Genomic DNA, 21,324 nt, shown 5'->3' on the forward strand with positions numbered 1-21,324 from the left:
GATGCCCGGGGAGCGATGCCGGGGAGCAATGCCCGGGGGGCGATGATGCCCGGGGGGCGATGATGCCCGGGGAGCGATGCCTGGGGGGTGATGCCGGGGAGCAATGCCCGGGGAGTGATGCCGGGGGGCGATGTCGCCCGGGGGGCGATGATGCCCGGGGGGCGATGTCGGGGGGCGATGCCGGGGGCGCGGGTTGGGGGGCGATGTCGCCCGGGGGGCGATGATGCCCGGGGGGCGATGCCGGGGGCGCGGGTCCCGTTGGGTGCTGGCGGCCGCTTCCAGAAGCGGCTTCTCCGGGGACAGTGTCCTTGGGAGGAGTGAGGGGCACATCCTGGGCCCGGGGAGTGGCGGGGGGCGCTGGGAAGCAGAGCTGGCGGCAGGGTGCAGGGGCCGGGGGACACGGCAGCTGTGCTGTAGGGACAGAGTCCTGGGCTGGCTGCAGACCTGCTGGGTGCTGAGAGGGGTCACAGCGCTGGTTGGAAGCATGGAGCAGCTCTCCTAGAGGCTGAAAGATTTGGGGGTTTTCAGCCTGGAGAAGAGAAGGCTCCGGGAGATCTTATTACAGACTTCCAGTACTTGAAGGGGCCTCTAGGAAAGATAGGGATAGATTTTTCAGCAGGGTTTGTTGCAATAGGACAAGAGGTGATGGCTTTAACCCGAAAGAGGGTCAATTTAGACTGGATATAAGGAGGAATTTTTTTTTTATAATGAGATTGCCCAGGGAGGTGGAGGATGCCCTATCTCTGTAAACACTCAAGGTCAGGGTGGATGGGGCTCTGAGCAGCCTGATCTAGTTGAAAATGTCCCTGCTCATGGTAGGAAAGGTCAGACCACATGACCTCTAAATGTCCCCTCCAATCCAGCCATTCTGTGTTCCAGGGCAGGGAAGGGTGTTCAGCTGAGAAGTTGATTATGAGGTGACCCCCTTTGCCTGTGACCCCCATGCCATTGAAATAATCTGTTCTGTGAACAACAAAACCAATGCACAGTGGTTTTGAGCACAATTACGCTTCCAAATGTCAAACAGCAGAGTTCAAACTAGGTTCTTATTTCAAAATACCATGTAAAGCTTAAAATTACTACTTAAACCCAGAACAACGTGTCCATACTTTTTTCTCTTTGGATTCTTTTCAGAGTTGTTATCTTTGCTAGTTTTTGGTCAGAATCATGTGATTGAGAAATTCAGAAGATAAATTGTTTTTATTAACAAGGAATCTAGCAAAGCCTTTCCCTGCTCCCTGTATATTTGCACTCTTTGGAGCTGTGGTGTTGGTGGGTCAGCAGTACGTACACATGTGCCTAGTGGGCAGCTGGCTGCTGCTAAACAAGGTACATGTAAAAGGGCTTTTTTACACAACAACACTTTGTTCACTTGACACTCTATTACAATTAAGGGATAGTAATTATCTCTGGAATCTCCACATCTTGCTCGTGGTTGGTCGAAATTGGTCACTGAGTTCCAGAGACAGAAAAGGAAGGAGCAGATGGACTGACAAGGTGATCTCAGAGGACGAACTTCCTGCAGAAGCTGGGCAGTAAATGCTGAAAGGAAAACCCACATCTCTTTCTCCTGCTCACAACGGTCACCTGGCATTACCAAGTTTTCTCTGGGAGCTGTGCTGAGGCTGCTGCCCTAAAGGTGACATGACCAAAGGACAGCTTGTTTTAGGGTCTGCCTGCTTGCCTCCAGAGGGGGAGCTCCACACCGGCCCTGCAGGGACCGTACTGCAAATGCCCTTGGGTAGGGATCATTATTTCCACACATGACCTTGCACACGCCTCCTCCCAGCAGGAACACTCCCACATTTCTTTCCTTGCCCACACATTCCATATGTGCATTTGCAAAAATAAACACTCTGTGGCGAGGGCAAAATCCCGAGAACCTGACCCACAATGAGCTCTGGTGCCTGTGATCCCTGTCACAGCTCTGTGCTGCTGTGCTGGGAGCTACCTGCACTGAAATACTGTGCAGGGTTTAAGAATGGCAGAGCTTTCTAGGAGTGTAAGGCAAGAATAAGAGCAGTGAGTTTAGGCTTTCTGTCCTCAGCTGTGTCCTGTACTACAGACTGTTGACCAGGCCTTGCTCTCTCCATTTACACTCTTTATCCATCTCTTTTTAAATAAGGCAAAAAATGTGTTTCTGAATGTTCCTCTTGCTGCTTCCTATTGTCTAGAAGAGAATGGCTCAGTTGCTGTCACAGGACACCTCCAGCTAGTGAGAGATTTTCCCTTCAGGCAGGAGAAACTCGTGACCACAGCTGGAGGCTGACAGTTCCACCCTGACTTCTCCTCTGTGTTCTCCATGGGCAGCAGAAGTTCAGACACGGAGTTTTGGACCCACAGATTAAAAAACTTTTGATAACATTTTCCTTCAGGTGAGATTGGATGACAAGTGATTGATGATGAGTAGGAGGTTCTTATAATCAGGCTACATTTCTAAAGCAAATATGCTATTGACAGATTAGCACGAACTACTAAAAATAGAGGTGCCAAAAGATGTATTTTTGAAAAAGCATTAAGTCAAATTCCCATGAGGCTGTAGGGTCCAGCTCCATCTGGAGACTGTGTCACACCAATAAACAAATGCTCTGTTTACCCCAAACAAACACATGAACTGCAAAGGTGGCAGATGCTACCTGTCCTCGTGATAAGTGGAAATCAGACAAAATCCAGATTTTACAATATCCATGAGTTGTGTTTATTATACAAACAGGATGCCAGCTGTCTGCTGCTCAGCACAACAGAAAACCAGGCACAAGCTGTGATCCTGAAGAGTATTTTCTCTGTTCAAAATGGCTGGGGATCACAAAGGCAACCATGCAAACATCAGCTCTTGGTTTGCTGTGTGGCTGTTGGGAGTGTGTCAGCATCCAGCCAAGGGACAAAGCTTCCACGTGGCACTGAGAGCTACAAAGAACTAAATTAGATCTGTTAGCTTTATCTGCTTGCTCCATTTCACCAGGCATGATCATCTAACAATCACAATAGTCCGGATGACTTGATTTCCCCCAATATGTTCACTGTGAGAGTCAGCACAGTCTGAGACCTAACGTGCCATGCACAGGCAGTGGTTTCAACCAGTGCAGTGGGCTCTACAAGAGGAATTTCTGCCTGATGACTGGACACAAGTTGTTGTTCCACACTTGTATACAATTATGATGCATGAGGAGTCCTGGTCTCTTCATTAAGCACGTTCTGAAAAATACATTATTATTATTATCAAGAACAGCAGCACAGAACCTTGGACCCCCGTGCTGCAGAAATACTGTACTGGTAAAATAAACCACAGAGAAAATGTAACGTCAAGGGGTGCTTTTTCACGTATGCAGCATACAGTTATCATTTCAAGTAACAGTTATAGAGAATTTCCATTTTACAAATGCCTGGCTTTGGTTTCAGAGGCATCACACAACTCCAGAGACGTATCTAGGTTTTATTTCTGACAATAATTTGTCATTGACTATTCTCAGTCGAAAGCAGCATCACTTTTTCCCATTTGAAGTTTCATTTCACGGCATTTGGTGGAAGGCACATCTTGCTCTGCTGTATTTTTCACACCCTCCTTACAGTGGGCGGTAGAGCAGGGCCCTCTCTCCGTTTGTCTCTGCAGGCGTGATCAGCGCGTGAGCTGTCCCTCTGGGACACGTTGTTTGCTTGGTTTGTTTTCCTTGCCATCGCGTCTTCCTCATCCCGTCCAAGGCAGGATTTGGCGAGGGTTATTTCAGCAATCATTGTGCTTTTTCTCGGGGGACACCGAAAGCTCCGGGGCTGGGGAAAAAACTGCAGCGGACAGCCCGTCATGGCGCCCGAACGCCGCGGTGCACGCTGGGAGCTGTAGTCCGCCGCGCCGCTGGGTTCTCCGGGGGACCGCGGTGCGCGCCGGGAGTTGTAGTCCGTGGGTGCGGCGGGGCGTGGCGGGCGCTCGCCCCTCCCGCGTGACGGTGTCGCGGTGGCGGCGGCGGCGGGGCCGCGCGCGCCCGGGATGGAGATCGGGCCCCACGCGGGGCACGCGGAGAGCAGGTGGGGCCGCGCGCGGCGGGACACGCGCGGGAGAGCCGGGTGGGTGCGGGGGGCCCGGGGGCACGGCCCGCGGGGGCGCCCGTTGGAGGCGGGACACGGACATGGACACGGGCGCGGGTGTGGCAGCGGGGGTGCGCCCGGGGGCGGCCCGGTGCTGTGCGTGCACGCGTGGGGGGCCGCACTCGTGTGTGTGTGTGTGTGTAAGTGTGTGTGGGATGTGCGTGCGGGAAGGCGGGCGGCGGCAGTGGCAGCAGTCGGGATGCGCAGGGGATGCTCCCGGAGAGCTCCCGTCCTGCGCGGGGGTGTGGGGGGCGCGGGTGTGGCAGCGGGGGTGCGCCCGGGGGCGGCCCGGTGCTGTGCGTGCACGCGTGGGGGGCCGCACTCGTGTGTGTGTAAGTGTGTGTGGGATGTGCGTGCGGGAAGGCGGGCGGCGGCAGTGGCAGCAGTCGGGATGCGCAGGGGATGCTCCCGGAGAGCTCCCGTCCTGCGCGGGGGTGTGGGGTACCTGGGGGCGAGCAGGGAATGAACGGACTCCTCGTGAGTGGGATCGCTGCTTGCGGAGCAGAGCGTGACCCTGCCCCCGGCTCGGTCCCTCGTGGGAGGGAGCACAGTGGGCCGGGCTGTCAGAGCCGTCACCCACCCGAGGCCACACATCGCTCTGCTCGCTGCCGTGGGAAGGAATCTTGGCCCCTGCAGGGGCAGTGACGGCCACAGATGTGGCACCTCAGTGCCTGGTGCTCTGTCCCCACTCTGTCCCCCATCAGCCATGGCCAGCACGGCAGCTGCCAGCTCTCTGCTTCACACGCCTTGAGCTGAAGGGTGAAACCACCCCGCCCTAACGCCGTGCTGCCGCCCTTCAGGTGGCTCTGCAGCTTGCTGCTCTGGCATCCTACCTCCTGTCCTTCCTGGCAGTCGTCTGCATCCCCTCTTCTGGGTGCTGAACAGAAATTTCTTTATTTATCTCTTTATTCCTGAAGGCGAGGCCCTGCACCTGCACATGGCTGGTGGTGAGCACGGTGACCTCGGCTGACTGGTCTTCATGTGTGCTTCAGGCCTGGTTTTTTTGTTAGCATTTATGAGCAGCAGAGGCTGTTTACTGGAGGTGTTTTGATGGAGAGTCCTATTTACTTCAGGTTTTTACAGGTGCATTGGTTTTGCCCTGGCACTCACAGCACAGGGTGAATGTTGGATGGAAATTGGAGGTGTTGGCTGGGGAAGAAGGAGCAGCTGAAACTTGATATGGGAGAGAAGCATTCCTTATCTAAGGGGCTCAGCCAGTCACTCTATTCCTGCTTGCCATATCAGCTGGGAAAATGCTACTGGTGCTTTTAAAGCTATAGCACAGGTTTGGGGTGCCTTCTGAGCTGCACAGTTCGAGCTGTTCTCCCTCTTTTCTAATGCTTCAAACTCAGCAGGTTCCAAAAGGTAAAAGGAATTGACTGCATTCGCTGTGTTGTCTTTCCAGGCTCATCTTTGTGCATTTTCTTGCCTTTGCAAGCACAAGTCCTGCACTACCAGACTCTGCCATCGTGTGACTAATAGGGCTGGGGTGGTGCCACCCCCAGCACTCCCCCAGGGACAAGGAGGGCATCATCCCCCACTGGTGCTGGCACACGCGGGAGCCTGCTTGTTCTCCTGGCTGGCACTGATGCCTTGGGGAGGATCCAGCATGGATCTTACACTGCCTTGTCCTTTGTGTGATGTGGTTAGCATTTTTATTCCCATGAGGTGCCATTTCACACTGGATTGTGGGAGTTACCAATAGGGAATAGACAGAGATCACTGGATCCATCTTCCTGTGGATTACAGAAAATGCAGAAGCAAAAGTTATTTTGCTGAAGTCCATCCTTGAGCCAGCACAGGAGAGGAAAATGAGGATCTTGTGCTGGATTTTTCCTCCTAGCAGCAGGTCTGAATGCATCAAGTGGCAGGGCTGTCATGCCGCTGTCCAGGGAGGACATTGTCCTTGGAGGCAGGAGGGTTAGTGCGGTCCTGCTGGGCAGAGATCAGGGCTCTGGGGGTGGTGCAGGGGACACAGCAGTCCTAGGGGGAGCAGATGGGCCAGTGGTCAGCTGGGCAGGTTACCAAAGAGCTGCCACCTTTGTCTCTGGCACCAGGAAGACCCTCAGGGACAACAGGGCCAGAGGAGAGGGTTCCTAAAGGGAACCTGTGCTGTGAGCAGTGGAGGGATGTGAGCAGCTGCTCTCAGGGGAGTGGGCTGCTGTGAGGATCTGCTCTGCCTGTCACTGCCTCTGGCTGCCTGCATGCTTGTCACAGGCAGGTCCTGTGCAGATTGAAGCCCAGTGGACAGTACCCTGGGTCCACAGGTTGTGGTCATCTGCTTGTGAGAGACTTAGCCGGATGAGCAGGTGAGCCATCTGCCATGGGAAGGTTTAAAAACACCTTTAATCCCTAATTTCTTCCCTCATCCTTTGCCAGTGCAGAGCAAGAATGCATCAGCAGCGGCTCCTTTGGGCTGTTTGCTGGGGGCATCTTTTGTGGTTGTGCCCCCATTTTCTATCAGTGCCAGCTTTTAGCACGGATGCGAGTTACCCTGCGTGTCCCTTCTCCAGCCAGCCCGCTCAGCTATTCCTGCCCATCCCTGCTGGGCTGGCAGAGCTCTTTCTTCTGCCTTCCTCCGCCTGTCAGCCACTCCCCGCGACTGCAGATGAATTGCACGAAGCCTGCTTTCTTTAATCCCTTTTCCCAGCAGTGCCGAGCCTGCGGAGGAGCAGGCGGGGGAGTCCAGGGAAGGGGCTGCTGGTTGTCTGGGAGATGTGGGGACAGCGAGGCGGGAGCAGGCTCTGCGCAGGGCAGCTTCTGGGGAGTCTGCAGGAGGAACTGACAGCCAGCACAGCAATGAGTGTCCTTGGAGATTTGTTAGAAGTCCCTCTATAACCTCAGCATCCTCAGCCCAACCTCTTCAGTGTGCTAAGGAGGATCAAGAGAGTCTTCCAGGTGGAGGTCAGGATTCAAGCAGCCATTGCTGGGTGCCTCCTGCAGAGCACAGGAGGTACACAGCAGATGATGTTTGCAAGAAAGATGAGCTTCGTTTTTATTTTTCATTTGTGAACACTGGCTACCTGTGTGATTCTGTTTTGGAAAGTAACCAAGGTTTGGTTTTATTTTAAACTAAGAAGTCAGCAGCATGGCTCCCTGCCTCTGCTGTGAGTCACGTTTGCTGACTTGGACCAAGAGAAATTCCTACCCTTGCTGGCATGGAGGGGCTGAGGAAGCCTTGGAAGTGCAAGCAGCATTCCCTGGTGTCAGCAGTGGCAGCATTAAGCCATTTTTTGCTACAAGGCTGTATTCTGTGTTTTATCCCTCCAGTGCAAAGAGCTCAGTTATGTTTGGGACAGTTCCCAGTGGTAGGTTGATGTTGCTGTACTTGAAGATGGAGTTTGTTGTGGTGAAGACAGGAGACCCAGTGCCATGTTTGTGGAGCTGGTGGTTAAAATTGGAGGCTGGATCAGAGGTTGTCTCTGAGGGAGGAGAGGGATGTAGCTGAGATCTCACTGCTGCTCCATGGGCCCTGCAAGTACCCTTGGCCCTTCTGGCTGGGGGGACCAAGCTCTGCTGGATCAGGAGAGCAGAAGCATGTGTGGTTCTTGCAGGGGAAGCTCTGGTCTTGTTCTGTGCCCTCTGGGATATTATAGACTTTGCCCTTAATTTAAGTTGGGGTATTCTCATGATGTAGTATGAATTGGCCTTACCCCATGCCAGGCTTCCTACAGCACTAGCAAAGGAGAATTCTCCTTATTCAGAAAAAAAAGCAGATTTCCTAGTAGTGCTCTGAACACCAGAAGAAAAGGGAACTTGGGCTTTCTCCATCCCTCCTGGCATCTGAAGCCAAGGCTCTCTCAGTGGGAGGGGAGCAAACCCTGCTGCTAATTCAGGGTTGCCCCAGAGTCCAGTCAAAGCTGAATGTGGTTAGCTGTGCTCTCTCAATTTCCCTGCCACCTGCAGCCAGCTATATGGGTCCTCCTGTCTTCAGCCTTGTGTCTCTGTGTGCTTTTCAGCATGTTCCAGCCCAGAAACAGCTGGGGGTTGGGTATCAGAAAGGTCTTGTGTGTCCAGCTTGTGAACTGCTTTGAGCCAACAAGTCCCATAGGATACTTACTGTCCTACCAGGATTTAATTCACTTTTGGTGGGTTCAAGATCACTTCTGCAAAGGTGCTTTAATTATGTGGCTTATTCTCTGTGTGCTTCTGTGTTCAATGTTTTAACTTTCCGAGATTATTTTGTTCAAGGATTGCTTGCCCTTAGTTTCCCCATGCTAGGAAAGAGCCATGGATCCTGGTTTCTGCCTCTTGAGATGCACAAGTCCTTTAATGAGATTGACCATTCATTTGGAAAGGCACATCCCTGCATGTGCTATCCTCACATCCTTGTGTGCATCACCTGCTTTTTATAGCATGAAATAACATGGGAGGGAGTTCCCCTGACTCACTGACTGGAATATCAGTGGCGTGGCTGAGCTTTCACTTGCATTTCCTAACTCTGAGTGTTAGAAATACCTTAGGGAGGAGCTGCTGACGTTCTGAGCTCAGTGGTTGCAGGTGCTCTTTGACCAGGGACTGCTGATTCCTCTCTGGGCATCCACAGCCAAAGAACATCTGCATTGCCCAGGGCAGGGATGGGAAAAGCCCACAAATTCAGTAGAGCTGGATCATTTTTTTGTGTCTTCCCAAGCTGTATCTCCTTCAGGAAGCTGCCTTTGATTTACATCTGTGCATTTTTCTTCAGTCTCTTCTGAGATAAAGCCCCATGACTATTAGTTTAAGTACAACATGAACGTACACATGCTGCCACGTGTGCTGCAGGGCTGGTTTAGAGCTCTGGTGCTGTCAGGGTGACAGGCTTTGCTGGTGGGATGGGCTGGCTTCTGTGTGGTTTAAGCTTAGGTGGGCACTGGAAGTGATGTTTCCCTCATGAGGAAGTGAAGTGAATGGGCAGCTTGAGGTAGAGCCAATAATTAATGATTAATTAATCTGCTTGTACAACTAATCAGCTTGGCAGTAGTGAACAAGACTCAAAAAGAGAATATTGGTGAGAAAAGCTTTGTTTTAATTACCAGGAGTATGCAGCCCACACTTTGAGCCCCAAGGGATGAAAATTCGAGCAGTTTTAAATAATGTTATTTATTTGTTTTCCTTATTTTTCTCCTTGTGCTTTGGAAATTCAGTTTGGTTTTGGCTGTGGGAAGGACTAACTTCTGAAACACCATCTTGTTTCTTGCCAGTTGAAAACTTGAACCTTCATGCCTTAGTATCGGTTAGGGTGCTTTTGTTACAAACCTTGCAGAGACTTTTTTTTTGTTATTTACACTCCTAACTGTACCTTGCAACATTCCTGTTCTTCTGAGAGAGTGGCTCCTATTTGAATATGTGTTTTTGACAGCTGCTGTTCATCTGGCAACATTGTCAAGCAGCTTGAGTGGGAACCTCAAGTCACCCAAAGCTTCCTTCCCCAGAGCTGCTTTTCCATAGTCAAATGATGTTGCCTCTCTACACCATTGCTCCTGCTTTGTGGTAGATGATGGTGATTTCTTGCTGTATGCAGGGCAGCCAAGGGGGATGATACTGATGAAGTGTTGTGCATACTCTAGAGCTCACCAGAAGTTTGCTAATCTCTGCCCATAAATAATAATGTTTTTGCAGATTGTGCCTACAGCAGGTCAGGGCCAAGAGAGCGGCTGCACAGCTGGAGATGCAGATGAAGTGTCACCTCCCTGGGAGAGGAGCACCTCTGCATCCTGACAGGACTGGAGCTCTCTGTGATGTGCATTGCTCAGGAAGTGCTGCCCTGTAAACACAGGGTTTGCTCAGTGTGGTGGCCCTCACACCCTTCCATACAGCTGCTGTGCTCCTGAGGGGCTGCTGCTCTCTTAGAGAGAGCACATCAGTGAAGCAAGAGCCTGCTAGAAAGTTAATCTCCCGTATTTTTGGCCCAGACTGGGCACGTGGTGCATTGCAGGAGCCATCAGTCTGTTCTGTCTGTCTCCTGCTGGTGGCTACCACTCATCAGGAGAATCATTGCAATATGGCCTGTTGTCCACAAACCATGTATGGGAGGCCACAGGGATGCACTAAGTACTTCAGCTCACCTTTGCAAGTTTCTGGACCACCAAAGGTTTCAGCCTGATCAGAGTTTCCTTCGAGAGAGTGCAATACCATGTTCCTACTGTGAAGTTCCTCTTGCTGTATCTCTGATATATCTTGCTGTGTTCCTGTGCAGGAAAGAGCACTGGAAGCTCCTTGGCAACTTGAAGACCACAGTGGAAGGTTTGGTGTCCATCAGCAACCCAAATGTCTGGTCCAAGTATGGAGGCTTGGAGCGGCTCTGTAGAGACATGCATAGCATCCTCTACCATGGGCTCATCCATGACAAGGTATGGCTCTGTCCTGCCAGCACGACTGTCTGTCTGTCACAGCCTCAATGCCTGTGAGCAGGCAGGTGCTGCAGCTCACTTCTGTGCTCATAGCAGAGTGGGCTCAGTGCTTGTAATAGGCTGGGCAGTGATCCAAGCAGGGGCTGAGCTTGCCTGGTAAATGCTGTGGTTGTCAGAGGGACCTGGGTGCACGTTCTTTCTATCTCACCTACTTTCAGTATGGTTTTTCTAAGTACTTGTGCCCCCTGTGCTGAGGCCATCCCCTCTCTCTTTTCTTTCTGCTGCAGCCAAGCGATTAAATTGCATTTGCAGTGAGTCAGCCCCGTATCATCTGCACTTGGACAAGTCCCCAGCGAGGGCTGGCAAGAGAAACCTCGCATCTTCACTGTTTCTGCTTAGCTGTGTTAGTAACAGGAGCTGGCAGCCAAACCCGCGCTCTGCGTGAATGGGATCACTCTTTCCAGGCTCTTGTTGTGCCTGCAGTTGCTCACCCAGCCTTCCCCCCTTGCATGGCTGCCTGGAAGAATTTCTCTTTCCCACTTGTGTGCAGGGGCTTAAAGATCTCCCCTTCAGCTTGCAATTACCAGAAAAATTTATTTACAGTGGAAAGCTGAACAAGGCTGTAGGGCTTCCCTGGGGATGTCCCATCAGTGGCTCTGCCACCCAGAGAGAAGAGAACAGCACAGAGGAGCCCCAGGCAGCTTGCATGGGCCAGCTGGGTCCCAGATCAGGAAAACTGCACCTATGCAGTGCTGCACCCAAGCTGAAAAACTTCCAGGAAGAGCCAGAGTGGCAGGTTGTCTGAGCAGGAAGCTTTGCTCCCTGGGTTTATTAAGTTTGCAGACAGCATTAGCTGAGGTGCTGCTCTGTTCCTGTTAGTCCCCAGCTGCATGGACCAGGGACCTGCCCTGGGAGATGGACAGAGAGAGGAGCTACCTTGTCCATGTGAGGAGTGCAGTGCTCCCTTCTGACAGACCTGCTATTCACAGGCTTCAGGAAGTGAGGTTTAAATGATTTACACTAGTCTGTCTGTTGGTAGCAGTTCATGCCAGACCTGCAAAGCAGGATGGTGTGTTACCTTCCTCAGTGCTTTTACTGTAGGCAAAGACAGCTCTTCCACTCAGGAATGTCTCCTCTGATCAGGCATGTGTGACACCAATCAAGCTATAGGAGTTGCAAAAGGAGGCCCATAAAAATACAGTTTCCTAACAGCAGTTGGCTCCTAGTTGCTCCAGCAAAACATTTCCATTTACTTTTTATTTTCTTGGCAACTTTTTTGCCTGCAGTTGGGAATTTAAAAAAAAAAGGTGAAAAAATCCATATGTACACATTAAGAAAACTAGGGTAAGAGGTTTTTAAACTTCTGAATTAATTTTGTTTGTCCAGAAAACCAAATTCAGTCTAGAAAACTAAAATTGCCATGTTAGTTTTCTAGTCTTATAAAACAAACTGCTTCCCCCACCAAACCAAATAAACCACCAAAACAGAAGCCATTCCCCTGTCACTTGTGAAAGAGGAAATAGGGATGGAAGTAAAAATAATTAGCTTTTTGGTGAAGAGACACTTTTTGGGTCTGTGCTTACAACCAATAGGGTGGAGAGGAAAACAGAAACTCTGTTGCAGTTCCTCTCTAAGGGGAAGAATAACTAAGAAAACCCTTTACTGTCTGAATAAAGCTGAGGCAAACAGCATGGCCTGTGTCAGCAAGGGACTGACAGGAATGTGCTGATTTAACTGGCACTTGGGAGGTGACACCTGACTGTCCTGTCCTGGGCAGGTGTGCTGCAGACAGAAGGATTACTGGCAGTTTGTGAAGGACATTCGCTGGCTGAGTCCGGGCTCTGCTCATCACCTGGAGAAGGTGGGTTCTGCTGGGGTGGCCTTGTGTGCCCACTGGGAGGGGAGAGGGCAGCTGGGCTGGAGCCTCACCCGTGGGACAGTGCTGCCTGGGCTGCTGTGAGTAAAGCTGCATGGCTTGTGGAGGCTTACACAGCCGTGTTTTTGGGTACAAGCTGTGTCCTGGGAACTCAGTGTGGCTTGGGCTGAGACAATTGGCTACTTATTTCTGCCAGGCCAGTTTCCAGTGCTGCTGGGCTGGGTGCAGCAGGCATCACCAAGAGAACTGGCACAAGCAGTGCTTGTGTGTGCACTGGGGTAATTCATTTGTCTGTGCAGATCTCTAAGGGTCTGGGCTGTCCTGTTTCTGGGTTTTAGCTCCATCATGCATTTATTCTCCCATTCCTGACTTGTGCCAGCCACTGGCATATGACTCCTGGTCCTCAGCTGCCCTGTGCTGACATCCATGGTTCCTGCCATGGATGGGCACAAAGGGCTGGCCATTTGTGCCAGCCCCTTTTGGACAAGGGAACACCAGTGTCCAGCCTGCTGCTGGGGGAACAGGAGTGTAACTCCAGTCCAGCTCTGCAATCTGCAGCAGCTCAGGCATTGCCACAGCCTTTTCCAGTTAATGTGTCAGCAGGAAAATGACCGTCACCGCTGGGGTCAGATTGGATTTGGGAGCGTGGGGTTGCTCCAGGTCAGGGACAAGGCTCATGGGTGGGAGAGTGTGCAAGAGAAATTCATTGTACTGGTGGCTGTCAGAGGACTTTGATCACTGGCTGACCTTTGAAGCATTGTTCCTGCCTGGTGCTTTTGTCTCCCTGGTGGCTGAGGAGCTGCTGGGACATGCCCTCTTTCCTGCTGACAGTGACTGGCATGTGAAAGCTGCTGTTATCAAGGGGACCAAAGCCACGCGGTAGAACAAGCCCTGTTCCCCTTCTTGCCTCTGCCTGCCTTAACCTGTGCCTGCTGTCCTTTTCCAGTTCATCAGCCTGCAGGAGAGCGGCCAGCGTGACCCCGAGGGCCCAGGGGACCAGGCCATTGCCCAGCTGTGGCTGCAGCACAGCCTGCAGTGCCACTGCCTGTCAGCACAGCTGAGGCCGCTCCTGGGGAACCGGCAGTACATTAGGAAGTTCTACACAGGTAAGGAGCAATGGGCCTTTTCCTTCTTACTAGGAAAATATCTAGCTGGTGGCATTTCCAAGCTGTGTAGGAGTGAGGGAGGACAGCAGAAAAATTGGTTTGCATGTGAGCAGCTGGTGTGTCAAACTGTGTGGGTGAGAGGGGCTCCCCTGAGCAGCATCTTTTTCTGCCCAGATACTGCCTTCCTGCTCAGTGACGCCCACGTCACGGCCATGCTGCAGTGCCTGGAAGCTGTTGAGCAGAACAACCCCAGGCTTCTGGCTCAGATCGACACCTCCATGGTGAGTTGAGGTCCCAGATTTTACATCTGGCTCTCCCCAGATGCCAACTGGCTGTGGCTGCTCCCTCAAGGTCACATTCAGAGTATGTGGAACCCTTGGACAAGCAACTGAACTTGGAACTAGTAAAAGTTGCTCCAAGAGGGGAGGAGAATGGGGAACTGGTCCTTGTCCTGCCTGTGTGACCTGTAAGGGGTCAGGGTGGGGAAAATGGCTGTGTGGAGCCTGTAGTGGAGCACCTTGGTTCAGGCTTGCACCAAGGATTTGAGTAAAGGACCTGAGGACCAGTTCCATGTAAGAGGCACCTTTAAAGCCCTCTCCAATAGTCCCAGGCTTCAGAGCCAGCACACAGAGCTGCCTGTTCATGAGGAACAGTCACACTCTCGAGGGGATGGGCGATGCCCCAGGACACCTGGGTGCCAGCTCCTGCTCATGCCAGTGACGCCCTGTGCAGCCCTGCACCAGCTGCCCTGTCTCCAGAGGACAGAAACAGCAGCTGCCTTCTTTGCACAGAGTCCCCAAAAGAGAGCAATTAGCGAGGCTTTGTTAAATGGGGGCTGTGTTCTTTCAGCTGGCCGGCACGTCACTGCCATCCCTGTGCGCGTCAGACCCTGCTGCTGGGACAAGAGACATGTGTGATCACAGTGCTGAGGGACACAAGAGCCGTGTGCCAGGAGCGCTGGGCTGCCTGGATCATTTCACTGAAAGCCTGGTAATGGGCATGGGAATCTGTCCTGCAGCTGTGAGCAAAGAGTGGCTTCCCTTCTGTGCTACAGTGCTTTTCCCTCCCCACCCTCGTGTTCCCAGGGCTGCCGCATCATTTGTGGTTGGTCACCAGGCAGTTGCAGGTTGATCCCTTTCTGTTGCGGCTCTTTTGACATGTAGCCCCGTAGATGCTGATTTATTGATGATGCCACCTCTCTTCAGCTTACCAGGAAGAGTGACAATCCTTCTCCAGTGACCAAGAGTCAGAGCCTGACTGCCCTCCCTGCATCCCCGTGCGTCCCTGCTGCCCCCTACACTCAGCAGCGCTGCTTTGGGTCCTTCTCCAGCCTCCAGCATCCAGCCTCCTCTGGCCTCTCAGGTATCAAGAGTAGGCTGGGGAGCTTAGTGTAGGCCCAGAAAAGACTTAACTTTTCTATCTGCCTATGTATCTGTTGGTGTGGATGGGCATGGAAGACTTCTGCCCATGATGGGAGGGAGGGATTTGCCTGTGGTGGGTGGGCTTGTTGGCGTGAAGCCACGAGCTTATAACCATAGGATACAGGAGACATCCTTGTGCCAGTGTGTGAAATCATGCTCCTGCCTCTGTCCAGACAGGAGACCAATGAGTTCCTGTGGCAGCTCCAACTCCAGCCAGCCCCAGGAGCACTGCCCGTCCACCCGGTCCTCCTCCTTCAGCGAGAGCAGGTCCCCTCTGGAACAGCCCAGCTCTGCCACCCACCTCCACGTCCCCTCACCCAAAGACCCCTTCTCTCCTGCCAGCGAGATGAGCTCCAGCACCACCAGCCAGAGCGAGGATACTTGGACAGGGAGTCAGGATGATCCACAGAGTGACGTTAATGACGGGCCGGAGTACCTGGCCATTGGGAACTTGGGACGCCGGGGCCGGGCATGCAGCAGCACCAGCACCAGCAGCACCAAGAGCAGTAGCTCTAAACTCTTCTCCTCCAGCAGCTCCCAGAAGCTGGACTCAGTATCATCCCTGGGGGAGCAGGGGGCAAGTGGAGGTGGCAGCAGGGGCCTGAGTCTGTTGCGCCGGTCCAGCTTCTCGGAGGGACAGTCCTCAGCTCCACAGGGCATCCTCAAGAAGAGCCACGTGCGCTCACACTCTGACACCAACGTGACTTCTGGGAAGTTGCACGGTAATGGGACAGCTTTTCTGGGGTGGCTTCTGGGCGTGGGAGTCCTGGGTACCAGAAGGCTGATGCTGACCTCCCCCTTGATTCCATGGATCACGTTGGAGAGAGGGACAGTGGGCAAGTGATTGGTCTTTTCCCTTAGCTTTTCAGCTCTACACTGGAATGATGGGATGACATCTTGCTTCCCAGAATGCCCTGGGCTGGACTGTTACTGGTATTGCCAGCTTTTACTAAAATCTTAGAAAATGGCAGCAATGCTGTGGTATCAGCTGTTCTTCTCCACTGGGCTTGCTTGGCTGGGATATGGGACTGGGGCCTGGGCTCACCCAACTGGTAGGATGTGAGCCCACTGGTAACCTGCTGGGTTCTCCTGTGGTCTTGAGTGATAACATGGGGATGGAGAGAGTGGGGTGGTGTGAGGGGACAACCAGTTTGAGAGAGTCTGCCCTGATGCTACACCTTCATTGGAGGAGTTGAGATCCTTGCTGAGTAGTAACCAGTCTGTCTCTGTTTTCTCTCCCTTAACGCTGCCCTTCTCCTCCTCTGTCTGCCCAGGAGGCCTCAGGGATATCACCATTATAATAGAAGATCCAGTGGCAGGTTTGGGAGCCAGTATAACAGCCCTTCATTAGTGATCATTGCATCAAGTTCAGGATTGCCATCAATCCATTAGTGTTCATTTAGAAAACAAAAAAAAAAGAGAATCTTTCTTTGCTGTGTCCCAGCTGATGCTTTGAAGTGTGATCTGGTTTATGCATGTGGCCAGACTGAAGATCCCAGCTTGGTTTGTGGAAGCAGTGGCCCAGACCCACAAATGTTTCCAGCTCCCCTGCATGGCGTTAGGGAGCGCTGGCCACCAAGTCTCTGAGCTCATCCCCTGCCCTTCCCTCCACCCACTGCCTTGGAAGCCAGGAGAGGTTTCCTCTCTTACCTAGTGAATAAGGGCTGACAGCTAACCAGGCATGGGCTTGGACATCTAATTTTTCCTTTTATTTCATGGATCTGTGGCACAGGGAGGTTGGATGTTGACTGATTTCCAGTGTATGTACCCACAGCTGAGACTCCTGGATGCTCTTTTGGGCTCAGGGCAGGTTTTACCCCAAGCAGAAATGCTGGAGTGCTGCCATCCCTTTGCCCCACGTGCAGAAAAAGTCAGCAGCTCAACAAAATGGGCTGTTTTCAATGAACAGTGGCACTGGGTTTGTCAAGCTCACATCTGGGTGCTGAGGGTTCTTTGTCTGGAAAGGCTCCTCCCTGGGGCTGATGGGTGTTCAGAGAGATGTGTCCAGCCCTGTGTCCTGCTCCAACAGATGTTGCTGAGCACTGCCTTGCTTTACCTTTCAGCAGTAGGCTCTGTTGTATGTGGCACCCCCAGGCATCAACCCCATGAGGTGGTTTCTATATTGAGGTGGCTGCAGGACACCATGGCAGGCTGCAGTGAGTAGCTGTGAGAGTCTCCTACCCTAACAAGTCTCTTGTCTCCCAGCCTGTGGTGATCCCAGGCTCCATCCTGGTGACTGCTGCTTCATGGCCTTGACAGGGAGAGACTGGTATTGGTTGTCTCAGGAGCCTCCAATCACATGAGAGTTAGGGCACAAAGCTGAGAACAAAAGTGAGTGGGAAGTTGAAAGGACATGGTTGCCCTTCTGTTATGCACAGGATTGTCAGCTGGCACCTGCCCTGTATCCAGAGCTGTATGCTCCTGTGCCACTCAGGCAGGGTGTTTTCAGTCTCCTTCAGCAGTCCTCTGTCACCCAGGCACTCCATCCAGGTGCTCCCTGGGGCCATGGCTCTCTGCAGAGCACCACCTGTTCTTGTTCTGCGGTCAGGCCAGCTCCTGGCAGTCTCCACTGGCTCAGTCTGGCAGGGAGTTGCACCACAGTGCGTGTGAGGGGCAGAGCCCTGCCCACAGCCCGTAGGTCACCTTGAGCACTGCACCCAGGCTCCATGCTCTGTGTGGGGAGTCTGCCTTACAGTGGAGCAGGAACACGTCCTTCAGATGCCTCCTTGCACTGGTGTCCAGGCTGCTTTGCAGGGCAGGGACCCCCACAGATCCTTTGGCAGCTCATGTTTCCCTGTGTATCCTGTTCTCTGTTCTGGGGGATAACTCTGCCCTCGGAATGCTCCCTCAGGAAGAAAGGGCTGGCAAGAGGTACTTGCTGGAGCCTGTTGTGTCCCCCAACTCTACTCTGGGGTAAACAGGGGAAGGCTCAGGATGTAACTGTTCCATGTCTCTCATGATCTTCTCTCCTTCATTCCCCTTCTCCTGCCTGAAATGCCTTTCTAGTTTTGTCTCCTCCTGGGCTTGCCCTCAGCTGTGGCATGGAGCAGGAAGATGTCTCTCTTTATTTCCATCCATTTGTGCCTGCGTGTGTGATGCCAAACCCCTTTCATTTCACCCTGTGCAGTGGCAGGGCGCTTCTAACGTACTGACGTGTGCCTGGTGTCATCTTCCCTTCCAGAGTCCCATGGTGATCCAAGTGGAGGGAGAGGGCCGGTCTCTGCTTCCACGCAGAGCAGTGAACTGAGCACACCCAGCTCCCTCTACATGGAGTATGGTGAGTACAGCCAGCCTCAGTGGGGACACTCAATCCTGGTCAGGTTCCTCCATGTGCTGCAGTGTCCTCAAGTGCTGGCACCTGCTTGTGGGATGCTGTCAGGGTGCTGACAGGACTTGGTGGCATGGAGATAGCAGATCCTTCCCTCATACCTGTGTCTCTTGTATTTTTAGACTCTGGACAGTACCTGAGCTCGGGGGAAGGGATGTTCAGGAGACCTTCAGAAGGGCAGTCCCTCATCAGCTACCTCTCTGAGCAGGACTTTGGCAGCTGTGCAGACCTGGAGAAGGTGAGGGAAGCAGCAGCAGCCTATGTCCATTGGAGAATACATCTTACTGCAGGTTCAGGAATACTTCCTGCCATGGGGAGGATAATGCCATGGTATTGCCTGTTGTAGAGCTGTGCACAGAACTGAGCTGAGCTGAGCTCCTCGGTGGTGTCTGGTAGTTGGGATCTGTCCATCTGTCATATACATGACAGCTTTGCGACATGTTAGGGCCCCTCAGGGCTGTGTGCTGACCCCTCAGAGTGCATCTCTTTGTAGGATGCCTCTTATATTTCATAAGTATTCTGATGCCCAAGAAGGCTTTGTTTTCTAGGTACTCATAGAAGAGTCATATTTTGACAGAAATTCACATCTTTCTGCCATGCATCCATAAGCTCTTTCCTGGCATAGGTGGGGAACAAAATTTTACCAAGTCTTCCTAGTTTGTCCAAGGCATAGCCTTGAACGCTTTTGCTCTTGCAGGAGAACGCCCACTTCAGCATCTCAGAGTCGCTGATTGCTGCCATTGAGCTGATGAAATGCAACATGATGAGCCGGCAGCTGGAGGAGGAGGAAGAAGACAGTGACAAGGAGATCCAGGAGCTGAAACAAAAGATTCGCATTCGTCGCCAGCAGATCCGCACCAGGCACCTGTTCCCTACCTGCCAGGAGCTGGGCTCAGACAGTGGGTGATGTGTTTTTGGGCTCATCAGCTAGTGGGATGTGGGTTTTCTGTCCATTGCCTATCCTCTAGCTGCCTGCCTTCCTGCCAGTTCCTTGGAAACAGTTAAATTGCTACCAAGGTGGTGCCAAGATTTGTGAAACTGCTGCTATTGGAGACCATAATGTGACAGATAACCATCCATTGATAACACTGCTGGCACTGAATGATGGAATGTCATTTCATTCTGAACCTGTAGTGTTTTCCATCCTTGAGCTCCCTGCCTCCTTTCCCTGGCCATACCTGGCTATCCCCATCTCCCCTAGCTGTCGGTGACCCTTTGGAGAACTTCCACTGGTGACCTGGCTGTGGTGCCTTTCTCCCAGGTCTCGTGGCAACAGACAGTGGGTCCCAGTTCAGCTCCCACGGCTCCATGCGGCTCTCTGACTCTGGCTCTGCGGAGGATGTGGAAGAGTATGAGATCCGAGGTAGGAGAGAATGGCTGTCTTGGCTGCTTTCACAGAAACAGACTTCCTGGTGTGGTTGTGTTGGGGTCAGTCCTGCTGAAGAAGGCCCTGTCTCTCTGGCCTTCAGGATGGCTTTTCCCAAACAAATGGCTGAATTCTGAGTATAAGCAGAGCACTCAGTTTCCCTCATGTGGTGGCATGACTTTGCTTCAAAATCTTCTGTAACCCTGTCACATTCTGTGCCTCTGGCTGGTAGGTGGTTTCCATTTCATTGCCTGGTACACATAGCTGTGGTCTCAGCTAGAGAGGTGGGAGAGCTGCCATCCTCTCTTCTCCTCCCCAGGCAGAAGGAGCCATAGCTCTGACCACTTACCTCTTGGATGGTGGGTACTGGTCACATCCCGACCTGCAATACCTGTAATCTCTGCTCCTGGCAGCTTGGGTGGCTGAGCTTATCACCCACAGGACGCCAGCCAAAGTCCCTGGCCTTCAGAGCCTTGTTCAGCCTCTGAAGTGGATGACTTACTTCACAGCAGTACCTCCATCTCGTACTTTAAAAAGAAGATGGAGTTGTCCAGTCTTCAGCTTTAAACTTCTTGTCTCCTGACTATTGACAGCAACCTCTCCTTTCAGTCCATGAGGGTGAGGTTTTGAGCTCAGTTTTGTAGCTCATGGAGGAGTGTGTGAATTCAGTTCTGGGCTCTCCTCGTGTGAGTGCTGTCTTGTTTTATGCCCTTTCTCTCCGGCCTGGCTGAAGCACTGAAGTCAACTGTTTTGTCATCACCATGTCATACAGATGGTAACGATGGATCTAACCTGATTCAAATGTCCAAGAACGGCCTCTCAGTGTCAATGGCTTCCTTGTTCTCAGGTACCCTGCAGTGCCTCCCTGGGCACGCGCGCGTGTGTGCAAGGTGTGTGTGTGTGTGCACGGGCACACTTCTTCGAAATCTGCCTGGTTTCAGAACTGGGATTTAGTTCCAGTATCATCCAGATGTCAGAAAGAAGAGCTGTGACAGGATGATGTGGCAGGATTGAGTAGAGTGAACTCAGAGGAGTTCTGCTGTGGGCTCCATCCCCCAGGGCATTTTGCTGTGCAGCGTTTTGGATATATCAAAATGCCTGCTGTGTGAAGACCTGTCCTGCCTGGGGTAGGACTTCACAGGACAGTGAAGCTCTGTAGATGTTGAAGGCTGAGTGTGGGCTGAATGAGAGCAGAGTCCTCTTCAATGTGGGACCAGGTCTCCATCCCAAGTGCCTTGGAGAGCATTATCCTGCTTGACTTGGCAGAGCTGGCATGCCATAGCTTTGATCTGAAGCACAGCCATCCTGTTCTGCTCAGACTTGACTTGGAGTGGAATCCTTCTAGAAAGAAGTTCTGGAGGGAGAAGAAGTGAGATCAGACAGGGCACAGGCAGTTTGTTCAAGTTGGAGGTCTTGGTCACTGGGATCACACGCAGCTTAGTGTTTTTATTGTTTACAGTAGTACTAGGTCTGGTCTGCTGGCCGTGTTTAAATAACCTTCATGTGCTCCCTGTTTGCTTTAGCAAGGGAACAGTCAGCTGGGTTGCTGCTGATCTCTCCTGTCAGGTGTTCAGCACCAGCACGTTGCTCCTGCTGGGTTTGCTGGTGCTCAGATCTTTCCTGTCAGTCCTATTGTGTTCACAGACCAGGCTGTGATCCTGGTTGAAGCTGGCACATGGGGTGTGGGGTGATGTCCTTAGATTTGGGGGCTGTTCACAAACCTCCTGGGTACTTTCCCACCTGATAGCATTGGCAGCAGAGGTGTTTTGGGTAGCTAATGAGGATCTGGGGAGTGTTTGCAGTTAATGTTGGGAA

The 21,324-nt window shown here is 52.4% G+C and overlaps 1 protein-coding gene across 5 annotated transcripts in view; it reads left to right on the forward strand.

Annotated features, from left to right (window-relative positions):
* Positions 1 to 3,934: 3,934 nt before the first annotated feature.
* Positions 3,935 to 21,324, forward strand: part of RUBCN (rubicon autophagy regulator) — a 31,603-nt gene continuing 14,213 nt past the window's right edge. For 4 of the 5 annotated variants that reach the window (XR_005955135.1, XR_005955134.1, XM_041467570.1 and 1 more), the window contains exons 1-13: positions 3,935 to 4,020; positions 10,259 to 10,412; positions 12,190 to 12,273; positions 13,235 to 13,394; positions 13,569 to 13,675; positions 14,244 to 14,384; positions 14,600 to 14,756; positions 14,989 to 15,537; positions 17,997 to 18,092; positions 18,266 to 18,381; positions 18,841 to 19,042; positions 19,405 to 19,506; positions 20,282 to 20,356. Coding sequence is in view for 3 of the 5 variants with exons in the window: in XM_041467570.1 (XP_041323504.1) it covers positions 3,983 to 4,020; positions 10,259 to 10,412; positions 12,190 to 12,273; positions 13,235 to 13,394; positions 13,569 to 13,675; positions 14,244 to 14,384; positions 14,600 to 14,756; positions 14,989 to 15,537; positions 17,997 to 18,092; positions 18,266 to 18,381; positions 18,841 to 19,042; positions 19,405 to 19,506; positions 20,282 to 20,356 (1,981 nt within the window). In the remaining 2 variants the exon portion in view is untranslated. The remainder of the gene's footprint in view (positions 4,021 to 10,258; positions 10,413 to 12,189; positions 12,274 to 13,234; positions 13,395 to 13,568; positions 13,676 to 14,243; positions 14,385 to 14,599; positions 14,757 to 14,988; positions 15,538 to 17,996; positions 18,093 to 18,265; positions 18,382 to 18,840; positions 19,043 to 19,404; positions 19,507 to 20,281; positions 20,357 to 21,324) is intronic. The other variant, XM_041467572.1, reaches the window with a different exon arrangement.

This window comes from Pyrgilauda ruficollis, unplaced genomic scaffold (genome assembly GCF_017590135.1).
Source record: "Pyrgilauda ruficollis isolate IOZ18807 unplaced genomic scaffold, ASM1759013v1 scaffold21, whole genome shotgun sequence".
Taxonomy (NCBI): domain Eukaryota; kingdom Metazoa; phylum Chordata; class Aves; order Passeriformes; family Passeridae; genus Pyrgilauda; species Pyrgilauda ruficollis.